This window comes from Trachinotus anak, unplaced genomic scaffold, assembly GCF_046630095.1.
Source record: "Trachinotus anak isolate AG129_WGS33_773 ecotype Australia unplaced genomic scaffold, CSIRO_AGI_Tana_v1 ptg000011l, whole genome shotgun sequence".
Classification (NCBI taxonomy): domain Eukaryota; kingdom Metazoa; phylum Chordata; class Actinopteri; order Carangiformes; family Carangidae; genus Trachinotus; species Trachinotus anak.
Genome location: NW_027273862.1, coordinates 22,121,271 through 22,144,458, shown reverse-complemented (window position 1 = coordinate 22,144,458; position 23,188 = coordinate 22,121,271). Strand labels below are relative to the sequence as shown.

Genomic DNA, 23,188 nt, shown 5'->3' with positions numbered 1-23,188 from the left:
CTAGAGTGAGGTGGTGAGGGCCAGAGGAGGCAGAGAAGGGCATCATACACTAACCAATAAAAAATTACAGGGATATTACAGGGAACTGACTTTGAATCTGCCATTCATTATCCAGTCACAGCTCTGTTGACATCTCATGAGACAGCCACAGTTAACATTACTGTTCATCAGCCCTCAATATCTTGTTAAGCTCTGAGTATAGCACAGCTATCATGGAGCCGATGTGTTGCGTTTACTGCCACAGAAAAGGAATAATTTTGTGGACGTGTCTCTGTTGGTGCTTATCAAGCTTGCTAACACCACTAACAGATATGTGATGAGCACAACCTGAGGGTTCAGTCAGCCAGTGTTCGCTATTTATATTAGGCAAGGCAGCTGCTCCTATCAGTAGGGGGGCAACAATTAAAATATACTTTGGACTCTTGCCTCTGGGGTAATAATTAGGGAAGAGCACGAGATATGATTGAATTGAATCCAGCCAATCACATAGAACCTAATTTAAGCATGTTGGAAAAAAACATTTCTATTATCATAGTATAAAACCAAGAATCTATGAAATTATGTGTACAGTACCAAAAAACAAACAAACAAACAAACAAACAAAAAAAGTGTTAAGTTCTTCTTAAGTATTATTTTTGAAAAAGTTGGGCAACTTATTCCAGCAAAGAAAAAAGTGAGGTCACATATTGTAGCAGAGGCTAAGATATCTTAACTCCTGAGTATCTGTCAAGCCCCCAAAACACTGGAACCTACATTTCCTATGATTCTATAACATCATGTCTCATAACCTTGCCCCCAGTTTATAACCCAAGTTTTCTGCTATAAATATTAGGGATCGGTATGAGTTAAGGATTAGCTGATTACTAATTGGACATGCATCTGATATGATCTTTTTTTCCCTGAGTGACTGAGTGACTGAGTGACTGACGGACTGTCAGCAGAATGCCATTGCTGTTTCAAAATGGATTGGCGCAAGCAAATTCTATTAGAGGGGTGTTCACAGCCTGCAGTGTTGCCAACTTAGTGCATTTGTCACTATATTTTGAGACTTATTTTTCAAATAAAACTAAATATAAACCTAGTATATGGCTGGATCGTGTATGAGCCTTGTAAGTGCTCAGGAAGCCCAGTTCAACTTCCAGAAATTTCTCATGTAAAATGTTTTGCTGCCAGGGGGGAAATAAATTCCTGACCAGTGAAAATGATTCAAAAATATCTCCCTACATCTTTACTGCAGACCTGACTGTGAGTGGGCCACTTAATAGAAAAATTCAGAGATGTACAGTGCAGCGTAAAACTCCACTTGTGATCAACAAGTCCTGTGTAGTATCTAACATCTTGGACAACAGATCATTAGCTCATATATTAACTAATTTTGATGTTATGATGATTACTTTTCATCCTTCATCCAGCCACTCTCCCTGTATGTTGTTAGACCCTATTTACATTAAGATTCAGATCCCTAATTACTAAGCCTTAGGACATCATTAATTAGCTCAAAACAGTTTTCATTCCAGGAAAACAACCACCTGAAACTATTTTGAATTATGTATGATTCATAAAAATGGCTCACACTGCAATAATTTGAATAAATTACCAAGTCTTAATTGGATATCAGAGAAAAGTAAGTGTTCTGTTAAGAGTCAGACGAAACAAACTTGCACTTACATCACAGCATGTTAACCTGGCACATTTGGTTTGAAACAAATGTAAATACAAAGTTTATGCAGGGGAAAAAAAACACTTTGTTTTGCAGAACATTGTTATTAGCTAGTTTCGTGTGAATATTTCATATGTCTGGTGTTCCCGGGCATGGTTGACTGTGGTGATGCTCGTAAGTCTATCCACAATCAAAGTCTGATCTAAAACTAATGAATTAGTTGAAATAATAGGTGATACAGGTCTGCTTGTTTAATCTAAATAATGCCTGTCAAGAAAGGATTGATGCCGCTCTGACATGACCTTTTCCATGATATGTGAAAATGATTAAGGACTGGGCATACTGTGATTTAGCATTTGAGCCAGCATGCAGTTTATCGATTGTGTGTCTTCACATTTGAAATCATTAGCCAGTGCAGACGTCTTAGAATATATTTGGTTCTCTTTAGATCGCTTCTCATTCTTCAGTCTGCACTGCTTTGGTACGGCTATTGCTAAGATATTTGAAATTCATTTTCACTGTTTAATTGGACATGTAATTGTAACATTCTGAGTGTCAGAAATTGTGAATACTGCTGTGATCCACATCCACAAACCAATTGAATACAACATAAAATGATGTAAAACACATTAGCTGACACAACATTGTAAATGCAGTTCTTGAATGAAATGAAAGAAAATGTTCCAACCTTATGGCATATACTGCATTATAAGAAGTCCAGGGCTATGGCCAAGGTTTATTATTTGTTAACTGAATTTCAAAACATGAGATGCATGAACCAATGAAGAGAGTTGGTGGTTCGCTAGGTTTTTGTCTACTAACAATCGAAACACTGCAGTTCACCAGACAACTGATGCACAACCTGACATACAAACAAAAGAGACATGGGTTGCTACCAAAATGTTATTAGACTCATTGTCCAGAATGTGATAGACAATGTGAGATTGTTGCCCTTCGTACAGGGGCCTTATGGCTGAATCAACCTTAATCTTCCACCTTCAAATTATATAATTGGAAAAAACTTTCAATTTGAAACTCTATGGTGCAACAACAACCCATCCAACAATTCAATGGCTCCAAACCATTTGAAAAATTAGTGCCACTGAATGAGTGTGATGAAGGTTTACAAATAGATACTGGCATTTCAGCCTGTTTTTTTTTTGTGGTTTTCTGTCAGTGTGGCTTTTCAACTTTGGGTAATGGTTGAAAAGATAAGATTCTCTCAGCAGGGTGTTTTGGATCATCTTTAGAGAAAGGATGAGGAGCTTGAATTGCCACGCCATCAGTTTCAAAGGAGTCTGTCAAGATGATTTGGGCATATGATTAGGATGTCTCAATGTCTCCTCCATGTGGAGATATTCCAGGCATATTGAACAGGGAGGAGGCCCTGGGACACACCAGAGGTGTATTATATCTGGGATTACAGGGTCTGGGAATGGTGATATCACCTAGGCGAAGCTGGAGGGCATGGCTGGGGAAAAGGACGCCTGGGCTACACTGTTAGGTCTGCCACGACCACGACATGTTCTTGGATAAGTGGAATAAAAGAGATGGATGGATGGTCATTTTGTGATTTCCCACACAAGATTTTTCATGTTTATAACACTGAAGGGTTTCTTTAGCCCGAAACATGCTAAAATGTACACTCACCCACACATGAACATATGATAAGTGGCGCTACAAATTTTCAACCTCTGGTTGAAGTGGTATGGTGTTACTCTCAAAGGGGAACAGATACTGTATATCTCTAAAGTGTTTGACAGTAAAGTTTTTTGCCTAATGTGATATCTCAGCTCTTGCTCACTTTGTTTGCTTGGATATTTTTGTTTTCAGTACATGCATCAAAAAGCCACGGTCTTCCATCTGTGAAAAGAGTTTTACCTCTTTACAGTAATTGCACATATTTGTCTTAAACATCCATGAATTATAAATATATGATTAATTATTCATCTACTTGCTTGCTGTGCTAATGTGCACAAAGTGACCTTATTCTTCATCTGCTCACAGTGTATCTCACATACAGGCTATGACGTTGCATGCCACACTGTTTAAAGCATGCACTGATTTAAAACTGTAAATTAAAACTTAATTATAAGCATCATTACAGTGAACACAGGTATACAAGAGTGTTGCTTGTTTCCTTAAATACAATGTGTTACACATGCAAGTCAACAGTTAACTAAGAATTGACCACAGATTATCTTACAACTAGGACAGTAACAACAGTTGTGTGTGTCTTTCCCTTGATTCCACCATCTTTAATCTCTGGCCTTAAATTGAGATCCATGGGGATCGATCAGTGAGATGTCCTTATCCATCCATCCATTCATCCATCCATCCATCCATCCTTCCATCCATCCATTTACAATATGAGGTGATGGCGTCAGTCAGCTGTTTGTGTCCTTGGTGGCTTGCATATAGATCCTCCATCTATTGATTCTGATCGATTCGTTAATCTATCTTTAGGTGTATCTGTCTGTCTGTCCATCTTGCTGTGGATTCAAAATTAAAATAAAACTTCATTGATATCCCAGTAAAAGGTGAAGTCAAATGTCTGACAGTAAACACTGTTTTGTGAAACAGCAGGCCTAGAAGGTGAAAGCTTCATTTTCCCTGTGGTGTACTGAGTGTGAGTCACGATGAACCTTGTGCTGACTCCTCGTGGTGAGCTATCGATCCATTACCAGGATCACCTTCTCATCATCCCTAGGCCTCATTAGCAAGGGCTTATTAGCTGAGTAGGGCTATTACAGTGCTGTGCAGATGAAACCTGTGGTGAATGGGGAAAACACATTTTACCTTGGACTTCCATGCCTGACTGGCATTGGCTTCCTAAATAGAATAGATAATTGAATAGCGAAAACAGAGATAAGTATGACATGACAGAAAATTAGTGTGGGCTAATTTTGGCTGGTCATTAAAAAAAAAAAAAACAAAAACAAATAAAAACAGGTATTTTCATTATACCTAGTTTTGATGTCAACAGGTAAATGAGAGACCTAAATCTACAACCCCTTCAAAACTGAAGCTACAGTAGTTTGACATTGACCAGAGGTTGTCAAAGGCAAATATCATACTTCTCTGAGTGATAACTCAGTACAATCTAAACACACAGACATGAAACATACATTTTAGGTTTGGTGTAATTTATACTTTCCGATGATATCATTATCTCCAATGTCCATCACGAATGAACTTCCAGAAATCTGCTTACAAACAGAAAACCAGATCTTATAACTGCAGAACTAGCCTGATCATCACAAATATCAAATTTGTGTTTTCTTCAGTATCACAGTAACCCAGGAATAGTTGTCTGTGCATCCAAGGGTACATTGAAAATGGGAGCTGCTAATAGCTAATTTGGCATATTTTCAAGGATGCCAATTTACCAAATGTAAGCTAATTGTTTACATCCCACAATGCCCTCAAATAATTGGAACTGACATGTATTACTTTATGAAAAGAGTTGTGAATGCAAACATTGTGGTAAAAGGTTTTCTTTACACTTTACTCTATATTTTTTAAAAATCTAAAATAAAGTATTGATATAACATGACATGTACTGTATTATTGGATTATTGTAGCAAACTGTAATTTTGCTAATCTTTATTTTCTTTCCTTAATTCATTCTTTTGTATTAAATTAAATCAATTAATTAGTCAATTTTAGTTACATGAAAAAATATTTAACAGAAAAAAGTTAAACAATATTGGCATTCATTTCCCAGATTGAGAAAATAGAGAAATTAATTAAGTTACAGTTGTTCAAAAGAGAAAACTACATTCCTGAGCCATTGCTAAATAATCACCAGATGTTTCATTTTCGGTCACTGCTGCTCTTCACGATCCTCCCTAGACAAAACGGATTTCCCTCTTAATCTTATTAAACACAGACCGTGTATAAAAAAGAATATTATGAAGCAAAATTAATTTAATTTTCCTTTTCATTTAGATCACAAATGAATGGCAGTCTGTCTTCCTCAGCAGCACCAAGATCATGTCCAGATCTAACACAGAGGACTAATGTCCTCCATCTGATTGAGGGCCACAGATGTCTTTTGTTTTTGGGGTATATCTCATATATTTTCCAAACAGAGGTAATTTTTACATGTGATTTGACCAAAGAGTTTATATCTCTTGTATTTGCTCTGAAAAAACAGAAAAGAAGCACAGAGTTTACAAGGCAAACTCTGCATCACTGATTGGGCCAACATGAGTATTAGGCTGTGAGATTATTATTATCATCATACTTTCAAATGTATTTTTGATTTAATAATCTTACAAAAAATATTTCAAACATTTCTAGGCTCTGCTGCTGTGCTTTAACTGAAATACAAGAGGTGCCAACACTGCCACCAACAGCACCACATGAACTCTCAAGTAAAGATGCAGAAATAGTAAGATGTAAAACAGCCACAAGAAAGTAACAGCAAAGGCAGGGAGAGAGGCAGAGCAGCACCAGAAAGAGAGACAGAAGTGAGACAGCTCCCTTTTTCTGACCTGACAGCTGTGCTTACCTTCCACTGGCATTTGTACCTTCCAGAGTCAGGAATAGGTCTGGCTAACATGTTGTAGGTTCACTGTTTGGTAGCATAGGTGGTGGTGTGGTTTCCACCTTTGGGAGCAATTGCATCTTTTACAAAACTGATTTAAGATGAGTATGTTTTGGTGAGAAATGATGTGATCTAAGTGAGAGTGCTTGCTCACATTGCTCGTTTGGCTAGTGGCATGACATACCCACTTGAAAAAAACTTCAAATTTTACTTGAAAAAACACTGCCAACTAAGTGTGGATATGGCTCTTAAATTCTTGAAGATCCTACATTTTACACGTTTCTGGTGTTTTATTTAAAATTTGATATCCATAAGAATACAGTTTTGTGGTTTCAAGTACCAAATACCATGTCAGTGTAGTTTTACATCTCTCCCCTCACACTTCTCTCTGGAGCTCTAGCAAAAACTGGATGTTTTTGTGTCTGTCTCACAGCCTCTCTTCTCATTGCCTGACTGTTTTCTGAGTGATACATGGTAAGGCGAACCACAGTAATGGATTGCCGGTGCTGAAATGAGCCTAAATGGCGTTCACATTCGGACTTAAATGTTGTTGTTGTTGTTGTCTGCATTTTTCTGACTGCTTGATGTTGTGTTATTATTTAAGTTAAAACAAACCAAAAATCAGTTGGATGGTGGGTCTGGGTGGGCCATGCTGGGTGCATAGCTTGAGGGCAGTGACTGTGTAGTTGTGACCTCACAAAATTATAGAAATTCTGAGGGCGCAGTTTTAAGATGCAGTTTCTCAGTACGAGTTGTGTACATTTCTCTGTGAATCGGTGTTTACATAGTACCTAGACCTACTTTATAATCAACAAGACATGGTTATCTCACTGTCTGCAATATGAGACCTTTAACTTACTAAAGCCCAAGCCTGTGTGTTATAAAGGTACTTGTTCTCAGTTCTTGTTCTCTTTATTGCTGTTGTTATGATATACGCATCTTTATGCTTGAATACACAGAGTGGCCAACCCTGTCTCCTAGAAACTACATTTATATTGTATAAAATTGTTTTCATAATTACATTGCGGTGGCAAATGAAATCGCTGTCTGGATTCTCTTTTATTATTGTTATTATTATATTCTTTTTTTGAAGATACATTTATGAACTGCACCAAAGTCACAAGGACGGGGCTGGGGTAGAATGAGTTCATACAACATGCACGACGGTCACATCAAAGACTGGAGTTTGCATCCACGCCTGTGGTTAGGTTTAACGAAAAGCACTTTGGTGAAGGTTGGGGAAAGGTGGTAAAGAACTTATAAAAATGAACATTTTTTTGTATTAAACCAGAGCACTACTTTTCCCAAACCTTAACCAGGTGCTGTGAGTGATTAGACAAAACCATATAAAGTTTAATAATGCTGTAGTCACCAGAATTGATATTGTACTGCTCAATCAGATATTTTAGTGAGGAACAACTACGCTGTCTGTGAACATTTTACTGATGCATTCAGCATCAACATTTTTAAGACTTGCTGAATATGTACATGAACAACATATCCTTATGTTATGTTAATAGATAGGTGTAATCTAATTTGCCATAATGACTTGGCAAAATTATTTCTTACTATTTTTTTTTATACAAAGCGTTAGGCCTATCTTTTGTGCTCATGGACACTTTAAGCATCTTCTGTCCCATTCACTTGAACTGAACAGAAAAATGAATGCACGTGTTTGCAGTTTTGGTGCGATCTCCTGGCCTCTTTGTTCAAGTTCACCCTGCAGCTTTGCACGTTCACAGGAAACAATGACTCACTGTATTTGGAAATGGAGAGATCATTATTCTAGCAATCCCACATCACCTTATTTTGCACAATATCACACTACCAGACTACAAGCTGAAGCATCATGCACACTGTTCTCATTCATCTGATCAATATTTATTCATTTCCCATATCGGGAACTGTGACATCACAGGCTTATTAGGGTCCATGCAGGGCAGTTTCATTAGACTGGAGACCAATGGGACTACACCTTTTCACAGGTAGCTCCGAATACTGAACACAGCTATTTAATTTATGGAAAGAGTGCTGATTATTTAGATATCCATTGACTGACCTGAACTAATTGTGTGATTTATTTTTGTAAATTATATTATGTAGCACTTGACTCATTCTGCCAGGAATGAGCAAGGGAGTCAGTGATAATTTGGATTTAGGGATCGTAGGAAATTGAAGTCATATGACTTGAAAAATACACTTGGGTGCAGAAGACAACATTTTGTGTCTGCTATGTCTACTTTAACTTATCAGCCAGTGGGAACTATTTTATCTCAGTGTGGTGGCTTTTTCTTTCTATCAATCCTAAAAGACTAATGGAGCATCATGAATTATTTTGCCACATCCTTTCTCACACAGAGCTGCAGAGTAGACAGCAGAATTTGGTGTCCACAAACTGAACTAATGAGAATCCCATTTTGCTTTAGCAAGAGAAATATTCATAATGTATTAGCCCTAAAGAAATTGATCATTGATGATCATTTCCCTTAAATTTTCATGCTTGTCCAATTGCACTTTTAGAGTGTCTTTTTAAGGCTGATTTTAACAAGCCAGCTGTAGCTCCCTAAACCACAAAAACACACTGCAGGAGTGTTTATACTGGATATTATGAGATGCAGTCTACTTTTAATCTTTCACATTATAACAAGATACTTTTCATGTTCGATTTTCTTCATTATAACAAGAGAACTTTTCCATCTTCCTCAAACAAAGTTTCCTCAGCTGTTAGAAGAAATGCATTTAAATAATAACACACTCTGAGTTATTATCTGGGGGGGGGGGGGGGGGGGGGGGGTGAAGTCAAGTTAAAGGGTAAAATAGCACATATGAGTACTGTACGGCACAGGATAACTTTCAGTTTTAAACCATCTGTGTGTTTGTGCCAAAAAGCCTCAGAGTGAGGAATGTTGACAGCTGCAAAATAAATGTACTGTTTGTCCTGCCCTGGGTCGTTTGACAGCCATTATCATATTACTCCCATGGGTTGTTATCATCAACAGACACTGACGGTCAAGCAGGGGTCCTGTGAGTGAACTAAAATCCAGGGAAAAAAAAAACAAACAAAAAAAACCCTTATGTGTTTGGTCCATGTGTAGTTCTCCTCCGCCGACACGACTTCCAGGTCCCTGCGCCCCCGACACTTGCCTGCACTCTAATGTGCCTCTGGTGCGCATTACCAAGGATGCACAGAGGCGGAGGACAGTGCGCGCCCACTGGATGCGAGCTGCTGAAGTCGCAGCCACTCCACTCCATGTTTTGCCCTGCCCTTGTGCGTTCTGCTCGCCGTGCAGCGTGTGTCTCCGTTGCATTTCGCTGTCCTCACACTGACAGAAACGCAAGGCTTGCGTGCCTGCGGGAGAAGTTGTTGGCACAGAGAGCACCAGGTAGCATTTGTTCAAGGCGGGAGCAATCGGACTCACCGAGTTCTTTTTTTTTTTTTTTCTTTCCATTTTGAGGTGGGAAGACGAGCGAAGCTTCTGCGATGAGGTGGACGCACCAGTGTCTAAAGTGAGGAGTGATCTTTATCTTCTTTTTTTTCTTTTTTGGTTTTGTTTTAATCAACATCTGACATTTTGTTCAAGGAGCCCCTCTGGATTTCTTTAGGAGCTTGTTATTTCCTCCGTGAGACGTTATCAAGGATTTCACTGATGTATGCGATGTGGAGACTGCAAGTCGCCTTATGTACTCTGTCGTTGCTGTCCCTGTCATCTGCTGGTGAAAGCAAAGCGCGGAGCTGTAGCGAGGTTAGACAGGCTTATAACGCTAACGGATTCAGCCTCGTCGATGTGCCTCATCAGGAAATATCAGGTAGGCGAAAACTGACTAATCATCACTGCCCTTCGCCCATTTCACCACTTGTCACGTCCCCCCCCCCCCGTCCCCCCCGTCCCCCCCCTCAAATTCAACAATTTGACTATGATCGCCACACACTAACCTGAACCTGGGCATCTAATTCGCCCTGTGCAACTGTCCCGTTTCGTGAGACACACTTTGTCCAAGCATTGGGGTGAATTTACTGCCACATGCAGTCCCTATGTTTGTTGGGCTTGTTTTAAGTATTTATTTTTTTTTTGATATAATCAAAGACATGGAACTACATATGATTTTTTTTTTTTTTTGCTTGTTGGTCATTATGATCCCCTGCATTTCCATATTGCTTAATGATAAATCACAGCAAGCCACCTTTCATTCATTATCTCCCATTAAGTACACCAAGCACCATATTTAATAGCCAGGCTACACCTGTGAGAAAGCAACAGTAAAAAAAAAAAAACAAAAACACACAGCTTCATCCACATATAGTTAAATTATTTGTTTCAAACATTTTAGATTTTACAGTTTAGAGGCCAGATTGGTATTGGTAACATCTCATAAACCTTATCCATGCTAAAAATGGGAAATACCCACTTGTTACCTTTCATCTGTTTATGCCCCCTTTTTCTACCCTGAATAGAAAAGTGTGCCTCTTCTCAAAAAGGGCAGGCTGCTTCACCCACAGGTAATATAAATTGATAAATAGTTAGCCCATTAAACCCCAGAACTAACAGCCCCAGAATCATCTGTGACACCTCAGTGTGTAATTTAATGGCAGTCACCCCAATCTGAGATTACTTATAAATGGGGCTTCTTGAATAGAGACAGTGAAAGAACAGTGGCACCAGAGGAGAGGTTCTGAAACCGGCTGCATACCTGTTGCTCACATTCAACAGAAGATCATGGAGCTTGTTGTGTTGTATCTGGATAAATAGTGAACACTGTTTACCAGTAGGGGGCTGTATGCACTCAGCACGAAATACTCCTTTTGCTCTGTTTCTTTCCCCCCCCCTCTTTTCGATATTCCTCAAGGCTACGGCTTAGGTTTTAATTCATGCTCTTTGGTACAGCAGAGATATGGGGTTTTATTATCTCTTGTGTGGTGGTAATCACATTTGTGGTCAAAGCAGGGAAGGAGATTAGTCAGTAAACATAGTCTGCTTCATGAGAGGGAAGACGGGAGGCAGAGAGACCTGAAGTTAATCCCTCTATTGCCTCTTCCAGACAACATAGAGATACTGTATTGGTAATTGGCAGTGTCAGGCAGTAATGATCATAGAGCCGTCTTGTTTGGTTTTAACATGGTTTTGGCTTGATTGGAATTGGATAGTTGTGTTACCAATTGAACGAGTGTGTGTGTAAGTCTCTGTCAGTGTTGGTGTGTGAGCGTTTCTGTGACAATACATCTCATACCAATTTCATCTAATTAGGACCCTAAAATAATCAAAATGTTATTGTAAGTGTCACCGCTGACCATTTAGATATCTCAAATCATGACAAATTATGGCAACCGTATATGTTCAGAAAATCCAGAAAGTACAGTCTGCATAAGGAGCTGAAGAAATCTGAAAAAGCAAAAAGAAAAGCTTTGTGTCTGTACTGATTCTGCTCCAGTGTCAACACATTCAACTTATCAACAGTTCAAAAGGAGACGTCTTCAACACACTACTCAAATAAAACAGCAGACACTGTGTAAGAATAATTCGTCTTTTTTTCTGAAACACTTACATGATACGCTTTTAAAAGCAGTAATCCAGTGCTGCGGCTTTATTATTTTTATTTTAGCATTTCTCTCTGATATGACAGTGAACAGAGAGCTGGATGGACATGGTGGCTTCTGTTGTTGCCCCCCTTTGCTTTTTGTCTTCAGTGTTGCAAAGCGATGCTTTGTGATTGATTCAGCTTTATATATATATATATATATATATATATATATATATATATATATATATATATTTTTTTTTTTTTATATTGTAGGAATTCTTGTGTGGAAAGGATTGTGATGTTGAGTCGGCTGATTCAGTCTGACATGTGCACAAAATATTTAGTTCTGAAACATGAACATGGCTTATTTCACAATTTATGACATCTGGTTTATATCTGGATTACTTATTCAGTGCTATGTGAGTATTTTAATGCATTGCGAGACAGAATGTTGGACTTGCAGCTGTTGGACATGTCTTTTTGGAGTGAAAATCATGCAGTTGTCCAGTATCCGACCACAGAGTTTTTGTTGGCTTCCACCTCCCTGGAGTACTGGAAAGGTTCGCTTTACAAGAATTCAGATGGTGTCAGATAATGTTTTACAAATGATTTGGACATACTTGGACATACTTTTATTTGATTTTGAAGAGTTTTCAGTGTTTATTATTTTACCTCATGAAACATTCCTCATCTTTTTCGAACTTCAGCAAGTTAGAGTCAAAGACCGATCCGTCGGCCACATTAGTAATGATCAAGATGTTTTTGGGGCTGTGATCAAATCCTAATTACAATTCATGTACAGCCCATACACTATGTGTAATTGGATCTTGTTGTCTTCAAATAACCTTTGCTTAAACACAACAGAGGTTAGATATAGGCTTCAGGAGATGGTGGTAGAAAGCTCTCAATTATGCCTAATTAGCTATGCTAATACAAACGTGTGGTAAGCTGCATGAGCAGCGTTAGCGTTCATCCCTCCATCATTTGCTGTGTCATGCTACTGCTATGCCTCTGTATACAAAACACACAGGTTTAATACATTTGCAGAGATGGCTACCTCAGGTTGTTAACTCCCATTTGCATAAGCTAATTGTTTTTGACAACTCTCTGCCACTGACAAGCCGAGCTACTTTAGCAGGTGAGAAACACTGATATGTTTATATAGATATTAGTTTTTGCATATTATAATACATTACATTACATTACATACATTATAATAGGCTAATTATGGAATCCCTTTTTTGACTTGAATTAAACATCAAGTTTTAAATATTTATTAAAGATAAACAAAATACACCTTTTCATTGTGTGTGTTTGTTGGTGGAATTCTAAATAGTTTCTTTCTTTGCATTTTTTTTTTTAATCAGACCCTTCTGAATGGGCACACTTTCACAGCTGCTATCTAAATTCTGCAGGCCATCCATTACTGAAATATCATAGAAATGTCTGAATGGGTCTCATGGGCTCCACAGTCATGAAACTTATCCAGAACATAAAGAACCCGGTAAACCATCGAAGTGGAAACCCCATATTGATGTTTCAAGGATTACACCAGAAGGCCAGGTCTTTTCTTCGTGGCTTTTCCTAGAATTCCGTCTAAATCTGCGAAGTTGTTGTGGGAAGATATTTTCTCTGTGCTCACTATTCAAAATTACATGTATGACTACCCATTGTTTTTTTTTTTCCCCCAGTGACAGAGTGGTTGAGCGAGCAGTAACTCCTCAAGATTACAAATGTTACATCAGTAGAAAGCAGAGACATTTGGTGTATGGTCTTGCACTACGTGAGAGACAGATTTACATGTGTGGCTTCACCACAGAGAGATGTAATGCATGCTCAGCGGTATAACACTTATGTCACGCTCACTGCTGTGCTTGGCAAATTATCATCATACATAGTTTTATTCTCAGATTGAAACAACTGTTTGGCACTAATGGAGACATAAGACCATTGGCAGGGTGAGGGGACTTGGGTAGAGGTCAAGCACACTATCCACTTCATAAATCAAAGAGTGCTACTTTCTCTTTTCACCTAAGCACCTCAGCTTGCTTACAATCTGCTTGTGGTGGGAGGTGGACGCAGTAAGAAAAATCTCACTGCTTTAGACTAGTTTTCATACAGTGAGAGGCCTCTTGGAAGAGTGCCAGGATTCTTTGCAAAGAGCAGGTGGATAAGATAGAGAGGTTGTGTTCAAATACACTGCTGTATGTGGGGTGAATCTGAAAAATGTCCAAAAGTAGCTGGTGAACAGCTTCATTAAACTCCCCCACTTTGAGCTTGTGATTCCTCTGCTTTCGTGTCGGTGTTGTCAATGTACCATCGCCTGCCTGGTGTGTTTTATGCGGCAGTCAGCCAACAATACAGCTTGCCTGTGAGGATCACCCCTGTGTGCGTGTGTCAGACGTTAGCTATAGTGTCACGCACACAATGCTGCTTGATTGTCAGCCCTTTGTTCATAAACACAACTGCTCCTGAATGCTTCAGTCAGGCCCTGCCATGGAGCTCTTGCTCTGAGGCTTTGCTGTTAATATCAACATCCACTAACACAGAGCAGTTGGGATTCTCATGGGTGGACTCAGCTCTTTGCCACGGCTTTGAAACAAAATCACTTGATGTGCAGCAGTTCCTATTAATGCACTGCCCGTGTCTTATATTTCCTTTCTCAAGCATAACAATTACCTTTGGGGTTCATCTGTAGCAACTTTAAACAATATTATTTGATTTCTCTTAACAGAACACTTATTAGCTCTTATACAGTACCGCATCATTTTTCCTCATGTGAATTCCTGATGCTACAACTTGCTCTGTTTATCGCTGGGATCTGTACTTTGCAGTTTGCAGGTTGTGGGATGTGTGCAGTTCCCCAGTTCCCTTAAACACGACCCAGATATCAGAGATCTTTGCTGTTTCTACATAAATGATTGTCAGGACCCTTGCGAACCTTTAGTTTACAGCACAGTTATTATTGTTATTATATTCAAGCATTTTTGACACATACAGTACAAGACTGTAGCTCTAAAAATAAAGTCAGGCCTACAACACTTATTAACATCTAAATGTGAGATTCTTATGAGGCTGCCTAAGATTTACCAAACTTTACCACGATTTAACAAAATCCTGTACCAGTTTGGACACACTCTACCATTCAAACTTTTGACTGATACTACAGTATATCTATCTACCTACCCATGCAGGCTTTTAAGCACTTGAATATCCAGCCATTACTAAAGCGTATGTCATGCAAGAGAGCTAATAAAAACAAATGAAATGGTCAAAGTTGTCATTTTGAGGCACATTGATCGATTTCCAACTGCTGATCATGCATTGAGTAACACACAAGAAAACATTCTTGTTGGTAGCCTCTGACCTGCACGGTGAATGCAATTGTTAATTAGTAAAGATGAAAAGGCAGAAAACATCCTGTCATCCATCATTCGCTCTTCTGAGGTTAGCTACGTTTTCATAGCCCTATTAGCATCACTTGACCTCTGTCTGCACTGCAACTTTTCCTCTGAATAAATTTTTCCAATGTGGCTTCATTTGGCACGAGTAAGCAAATGAAATCATTCAAAGCACAAACTACTAGTTCTTATTCTTCTATGCTCTTTATCGCCAAGCTGATTACAACCTACCTACATTCATGGTATCGTCTAATATTACTCAAGTGGATGTTTGGCTGACTGTTGCGTCATATGCTTAACATGATGAAACTCTTCATAAAGTCAGTCTAACATTTGATCATGTGATCGTAGTCGACTGATGGAAGTAAACCTGCCACTGTAGGAACAGTGGTCACATAACCTCTGAAACGAGCTGCAACTTAACTTTGAGCATGCATGTTTGCATGCATGTCATAGGTGAACTCCGGTACTTAAACAGCTAGCACTACACCTCTGATCTGCACATTCAAGTAATGAGAGATTCATTCAGACGTTCAAGTAATGATTGATCTTCTGGTGTCACATTTCTGCACATTGCCTCAAAAGTATTCAATCACCAGTCTGTTTGTTACACTCATCTATTTTTTATTTACTTATCATGTTGGACAGCCATGCAAAATCAATCTGGAGGTAATCTTAGGTGTGTTTACAGCCAGATGCCTAATCACGAAATAATGGAATGACATGAGACCTTTAGTGAAAGTGTGGGAATACCACTCTAAAAGGCCGAGCCAAGGAAATATCCATATAAAAATTCTGCGGGGCATTTTTTCCAAAGCCCATTAAGATGCTCTTGGCGCTGCCAAATTGGAAATAAGTCTCTTGCCAGCTTGTATACATCTTCAGAGAGAACGGTTAATGAGATGTGAGGGAGATTAGACTGTGTGTGTGTATTTGTGTGTATGCATGTCTGTATGTGTGTTTGTAACAGTTTAGCCTCACTTTCCAAGTCTTTCTTTTCCTTCACATCTCTATTGTGGTAGAAACTGACAAAAGCGTTTTGTTTTTCATTTGCAGGGACAGATTGTATGCACGGAACATCCAAATGAGTTTGACTGTCAATCTTCCGGCGATAATTTTCCACCTTTTGTCAGATTTGGTGAATGAGAATGTCTGACAGTTGTCCTGACCTGAAAAATGTGTCAGCCCTCAGCAGGCATTCATGCCTGAAATGCATATGGTCTGCAAGCTTCCTGGAAGCCCTCCTCACCACCATGTATGGTGTTTTCTGAGTAGTGTGAAAAGCCTCTGGCTAGCGTAGGAGACTGCTATAGCACTTTTTCCAGTTTTCAATCAACTGCTGGCCTAAATCAGCAATGGAGGGGGGATTAAGGATCTCTACCCTCTCAAGCCTCGAGATGGAACTAGAAAAATAACAGCAAGAAGTTAAAGGATGGATGTGCTTATATGTTTAGGGATTAGCATGGAGAGGAAAGAGAGATCCCAGTGAAATAAGCAGGAAAATAAACAAATTTACTGAGTATAAGAGAGCATATCAGGATGGAGAGCATCCTTGACTAACCATGTGTTGAAATCATACCTATGAGAGGTGAGAGAGGAGCTCTGGAATTGGACGAGGGAGTCAGGCAGGATGTAATCCACCTGAACTTGAGGGATTAGTGATCTGACTCACTGTGTTGCACACATGTCTTGCTACCTGCTGCCCTTTATGCTTGTTTCCAGAAAGCAAGAAGAAAGAGGCATAAAGACAAATAGATCCCCCCCCCCCCCCCCCCCCCAGTAGTTCTCTGTGAGGTGCAGGAATGTTGTTGAGGGAGATGGGGGGTCACATTGTCACATAATTGTTGACATGGGGGAATAGTGGGTGAGTATTAACAATTATAAGGCAGCTATCCTCTGAATGTAGGGGAGACCCGTAGGATAAACCTGAAGCCATATAAAGCCCACTGTTTACCACACAGACAACACTAATCACTTCTTCTGATTTCATCCTCTAGCCAAGCATGTGTTTGTGGTTTTCCTACTATTATTCATTATGTATGTTAGAGAACCAATGCCCTCTGTTGTGTTTATGGTCTTTCTTTTTTCCCACAGTGCCTATTTGCCTCTGGAGGGTAGTCTAGGAATAGAAGTCCCAAGCTTGACACCAATGATAAGGCTCAGAGAGAACAGGGCCACACAGTGGAGGAAAAACCCACATGGGTATATCATATCGAGATGTCAAGGATGCAAATACATTTCACACTGGGGACTTTTTATTTTTGTTTTTCAGACAGACGAGTACACATGGCTGAGGTAATTTGCTAAATAAGTTTCCCCCTCAGAGACTTGGAAGTAAACAAGCATTAAGCACAGATAAACATGATGTGCCAAAATTGTCATGGAAACATCAGATGCTGTCAACAAATGCAGACAACAATAGTGAAATTGGCGTTACAGACTTGATGATGACACTGTTGTTGTGTTTCTACCCCTGAAAGGCCTCCGTGATGGTTTCACTGTAGTGAAACCGCAGGGGGCTTTTGATGCATCAAAATCAATAGTGCAGGTGCTCCAACATGCAGACATCTCTTAGTACAAACAAAGCCACGGCCGTACATCAATGACTATCTTTAAGGCCTGTGAACATCATTCAAAACTCTAAATATAGTGATGCTTTTATCACTGAACCACTGAAGCAATTGGAATTTTTTTTAAAAAGGCAAGGATTGAAAAACAAGGCAAACTTTTATGTAAGGTCATGTAAACATGTCTTCAAAAAAAACACTAAAGAATAAAGTCCGTGATACTGTATAATTTTACAATTGTCAACAAATCCCAGATAAAGATCAAAACCAACTATGCATTAGTCCTTCTCAATATTTTCTGAATTCCTCAGCATGTCCGCAGCTCTCAACCACAGGAAGAATTCATCCCTCCTGAAAACATTTTGAAAACAGGTCATGAATACATACTTTCATTTTAAAAACATCAAGCCATTTCCGAGAAACAGCTGGGCACTGTTATTTTTTGCAAACAAACTAAACACAAGTAAATACTGTATTTGTTGGGCTCTGTTTTCAGTGGTGGATTTGCTGCCCAGTGCACTGATACCTTTTTAAAGGTTTTTGAACAATAATGGAGCTCTATGGCACAGAGGAGCGAGCTAAAGCTTTGACTACATGGACAATATTGTTTAGTGGCATCGATTCATTTTTGGTTGGGGTTATTTTCATGGGATTTTCTGTTAAAAACAATATACAGCAGGAAGGAAGTCACTGGACTAGTGGACTTTAACACTATATAATAAGGAGTAAGTAAATTAGTCACTTAATTATACTCACAATTCATTCTGCTCCCAGTCTAAAGTTTCATTGACCCAACCATTCTTTTTTCCAGAGAAAAATCAATTAACTGTGTCCTACAGACCAAAGAAAATCTGTGACGTTCCCTTGTACAAGGCAATGTCACGTTCATTGCAATCTGGGCAGCCTCGCACGTACAAAGTGAAATCAACGTATGGCTGAGTGGCGGCTTTTGTTTCATTGTTCTTGACTGCCAGAGATGATGGAAATGTGGTTACTGCTGTACCTCCAGGTCATCCGGCATTCATGGAACTGTAGTTACATAATGCGGGTGCTGAAGGCTTGAGCTAGATTTGAATGTATTGTCTGAATACCTGAAGAGGGTCTAAAGCTGCTATTAATTATGTATTATGTGCACTGTAAAAGGGAAATGAGAATGGGATAATTATTTACACAACTTCTGAACAGTTTACAGCCTAACCATCTTGACCTTAATTGGATTACAGTGTGATTGTAACATACTCAGTTACTAGATTGAGAGATTTTGTGCTATCTTTAATGGGGTTCAGTGGAGCTTCAGGAGATTCAGTGATAAAGAAAAAAGTGGAGCGTTTGTGTAGACAGTGAGCTGCCTGTGTAAACTTGTGTGTTGAGCATACGTCTACTAAATGAGCTATAAGTCACATTCATTTCAGTTCACTGTAACATTTGCAAGTTTCACCCTAATATTCAGTGGCAGCATATTTCAACATTTACTTAAACTGTGGAATATGTGAACCACTGATGTATTCAGGTGCAGCCATTTCATGTCTGCAGCACTGCAGCAGGGCTTCACAACAAAGTACCAGCTGCATGACTGCATCTCTCAAGTGAACAGATGATGAGGGCTCACCAAGTAACGAGAGAATAGGAAAACCACACTGCCTTCCTTGCAGGACTCCTACAGATTTGGTGTAAATGGTATTGTCAAAGTGACGTGGTAGTTTATGAGGACATAACATGAAGAGAAAGCATGTTGTTCCAGTTATAAATTAGGAAATTTATCCTGATTACATGAGTTCATGACCCAGTTTAGTGTGATCTCGTTTGAGGCGGCTTTGAGGTGGAGAGACTAATTGGAGATCGTTTTTATTTTTATGTTGATGTAAAAATGTAGAGGGCTGATCTTAACCCCAGGTCACATTTCAGGGCTTTAATTATAACATTAAATAATAGGTTTTGCAGTGAAATGCCTTGAGGGATATAATGACACTCCTGCATGTGTCAGAGGTCTGCCCTATGTTCCTTCACCCCGTGTCCCCTCATTACCTTTTTACTCTGGCTTAGGCACAGTCTTTCTTTCACTCAGTGATGTGTGAGAGCCAAAATTATATTGATGTTAATCGTGTGTGATGGTTGATTTCTGAAAAAGGCAAATGAGATTTTGCATTTTAGATTACTGTTACACTAAAAGTTCAGTTTACTTAAAAAAAAAACTAAGAGTGGCTTGTAATAGTTCTGCATAACTGGGTGTACTTTGCATGTACGATGGCTTCACCTATTGTATTTTTTGATAAAACCAGTTTCTAATGAAGCATGTTGGATGTATGACTTGCAAAGTGCCACCGAACGACATCAGAAGTCATCTGGAACTAAAGAAGTACAGCGGGGGTGAACCAACATTTCATTTAAATCACCTATCGTGGCTGATGAGAGAGTAGAGCAGTCTTGCAGTAAAAGATATCTAGGCTCACTAGGCTCACACCACTGATTTGAATGGGCCCACACTCCGGGGAGTCTTACCATCATGACAAATGTGACAAGCTCATATAACTCTAATGTCAGGAGAGAACCAGTTTGAAGTCTTGAATGTTGATGAGGCTTGAGAAAGAATACCTCCAGCCTTCATAGTTTCAGTTTCATTAATTCAAGGCCTGTAAGAAAGGAGGTGCAAGCATTTTGGAAAGACTTATGGGGATATATGGGTTAACAAGTCTATGTCCAGTGTTTACAGCTTTTAGACACTTGAATTTCTTCACGTGTCAAATGAAACATCTGTCATTGTAATGCTTCTTGGCGCATCCTTGTTCTTTGGCTCCTGGAGGGCGCTTGAATCTGAAAAGAAGCCAGCCTCATCTCCTGCTCCCAGAACCCTGCTGTTTCCTGTCCCCAGTGTAAGCTGCCAGTAAATGAGTGGGCTGGTCATCTCACACCCTGGGGCTCTACCTCAGGCTCTTCAGACCACCAGCTGTTGTGTTTAGGACGGAGTCATGCACCAGTTAGCATGATGAATCCAGAGCAGGAGTGCAAGGCTTTAACCTCACCGTATGTCTCTACTGCTTCCCATCTAGCCTCTAATATTGATCGAGTGTGATAAACTGTGCTGAAAACCTGAGACAAAATTGACTAATAGTTTACCAAACATCATGAAGATGTTCGAGCTGCATTTTTGAATTGTTCATTTCAGGGATGTTATTGATTAATCTTCATCAAGAATTAGTTTGATCAAGAACATGTGTGCATAGTTAACATGACAGAAACTGGGTTCCTTGTTGCGGGCATTTTTGGGAGCTGGACACATGATCACAACCTGTAATGCAGGCAGAGCTTAAGTGGTTTCCAGTGGCCACAAGACTGCAGTAACAGGATGTGATGGTATTGAGTAGTCCGGCCCCGGCCAAAGATTTTCCTGGTCAACTAGTCATTAGTTCAAGCCATTTGTTGACTATTCGTCGCACATTTATGATATTAATTATTATTTATGATATTAATTAAATTATGTAAATATTTCTTTTGCGAGGCATCAGAAACTGGTTTGAGGCCAGGGCTGAGAAAGAATGTTAAAGGTAAGATTATTGACACTATGCTACATTACAGAGAAATAGAAAATTGTAATAATGAGCCTTTAAAATATAAGTTTTACAAGTGTGTGCATGAAGTGAGCTCACCGTTAATGGCACTGGCAAAAGCAGTAATGATTCTGAATGTGTCGGAACAACCAGCAAGGAGAACGTTAGCGGCCACGCTAAGTAGCTACGCAATTGGCTACTTACATGTTTCAAATACATGTTTGATATCGACAAATTTTTGGTGGGTGAGTGCTTACAGAGTTTGCAAGTGGCCCTTTAAGGGGTTACCCTTAAGTCTCTTGGAACACTTTGTTTCTACAGTTGGAGTCCTACTTCTGACATGTGTTAGGAAAATACAAACGTTATTGCAGCTTTTCAGCCATGTAAACGGTGTCTGTCTGTGAGTGACTGAGAGACTGAGTGTGGCCAGTTCCTGTGGAGTTTGAATTCTTTTTTTTTTTTCCTTTTTTTTTGCACTACAACCAACCGACCGATCGACTAAGATTTGGCCAACTATTAGGGGGCAGCCCTAGTACTGAGAGAGAGTTTACACTTCATGATCATTCAAAAACGTTACGTTCCAGCCTACATAAAGCTGAATGAATCATCAAGTGTTTTGCTTTTCTTGCTGTAATAACTATGTTGATTATGTAATATTTTTCCACAAGCTAATGAAAACCCCTCTTACACATGTGTGTTGTGTCATGACAGTACCAAAAATTGGAAATGATTTGGAGATGGTTTCCTTAGCTTAAGGATAAACCACGCACCTGAGCATATTTGTAATGCTCTCTATGGCTGTACATGCTTCCAGGTATATGGCTGGCAGTAAGTCTGGGAATACTGTACTGAGCGCTAAGAGGGTGGGATAAGGTGATAGCTGTTGTCAGAGTGAAAGGCTGTGGCTGTTTTGTTTGAAGCAGTGTAGTGCAGACCCAGTACATATGGAACTTGAAAAAGCAATCTATCAAAAAGATTTGTGTGTTCTTTTTCTGCCAGCACAGTTTCTCAAAAGGCAGGTGCTGCACAGTTATTATAAAATCATTATTTTCATTTCATGTTTCTAATGCTGCATTTACTTCGTGGATAAATGAAGCTTTAATGGAGGAAAAGCATGTTTGGTTGAATAAATCAGAAGTAACTACAGGATTCGTAGTATTGTGAAATAATCATAAATTGAACTCTTACATAGAATACATGCTTTAGTTGAGCTGTTTGGATATTCACAAAATATAGATTTTTTTCTTCCCTGAATTTGACAATTTGATATAACTGTGATGCCCACGATCTGTTATATTTATGAACTTTTTCAGTATAAGGGTTTGAAGAGGGTAAAAACAGGAACCAGCCAGGCGTTCCTATGATTCAGAAGCCCCTAACGAGGGTGTGTGTAATGATTTGGAAATTCATATGCTATTATGTTCTTATTTCCTCATGCAGAGCTCATCCCAGACTCTGGTGCAAATTCTGTTTGGAAAATTGGTCATGGGCATTACCGATAACAGAGGCATGAAGCTATACAGTATATTGTAGCTCTGCTTTAATAGACTGCATGCATGACTGAAGCCAGGGGCCATAAGCGCCACTGAAGTGCTCGACTTGTACGATGACTTACCTTTGACATTTACCACAAGAGTCTCCAACCTGGCAGGTTACCACGCATATTGGTTTCAGTCACCAGGTGCATAGTCAAGGAACTGCAGAAATGCTCATTAAAGCATTAATGCATAAGAAGTTAAAATTAGTCAAGGTGCAGAACTGAGATGTCAGATGGGAGAAAAACTGGTTTATAAAAAGCTCAACATGAATGTTCCAAACTGTGCATCGCAGGGAGTGAGAGTAGCAGGTCTTGTGCTGATCAGATTTCAAAGCATATTTGAAGCTTCCTGACTATAATTAATGGAAAACATGATATTCACTCAAATGGGCTTTTTGATAAACACTGT

At 39.3% G+C, this 23,188-nt stretch overlaps 1 protein-coding gene across 2 annotated transcripts in view; it reads left to right on the top strand.

Annotated features, from left to right (window-relative positions):
* The first annotated feature begins 9,007 nt into the window (after positions 1–9,007).
* gpc6a (glypican 6a) overlaps positions 9,008–23,188 on the top strand; it is a 128,938-nt gene continuing 114,757 nt past the window's right edge. For both annotated transcript variants that reach the window (XM_071489129.1, XM_071489128.1), the window contains exon 1: positions 9,008–10,019. In XM_071489129.1, coding sequence (XP_071345230.1) covers positions 9,860–10,019 — 160 coding nt within the window. In that variant the 5' untranslated portion in view covers positions 9,008–9,859. The remainder of the gene's footprint in view (positions 10,020–23,188) is intronic.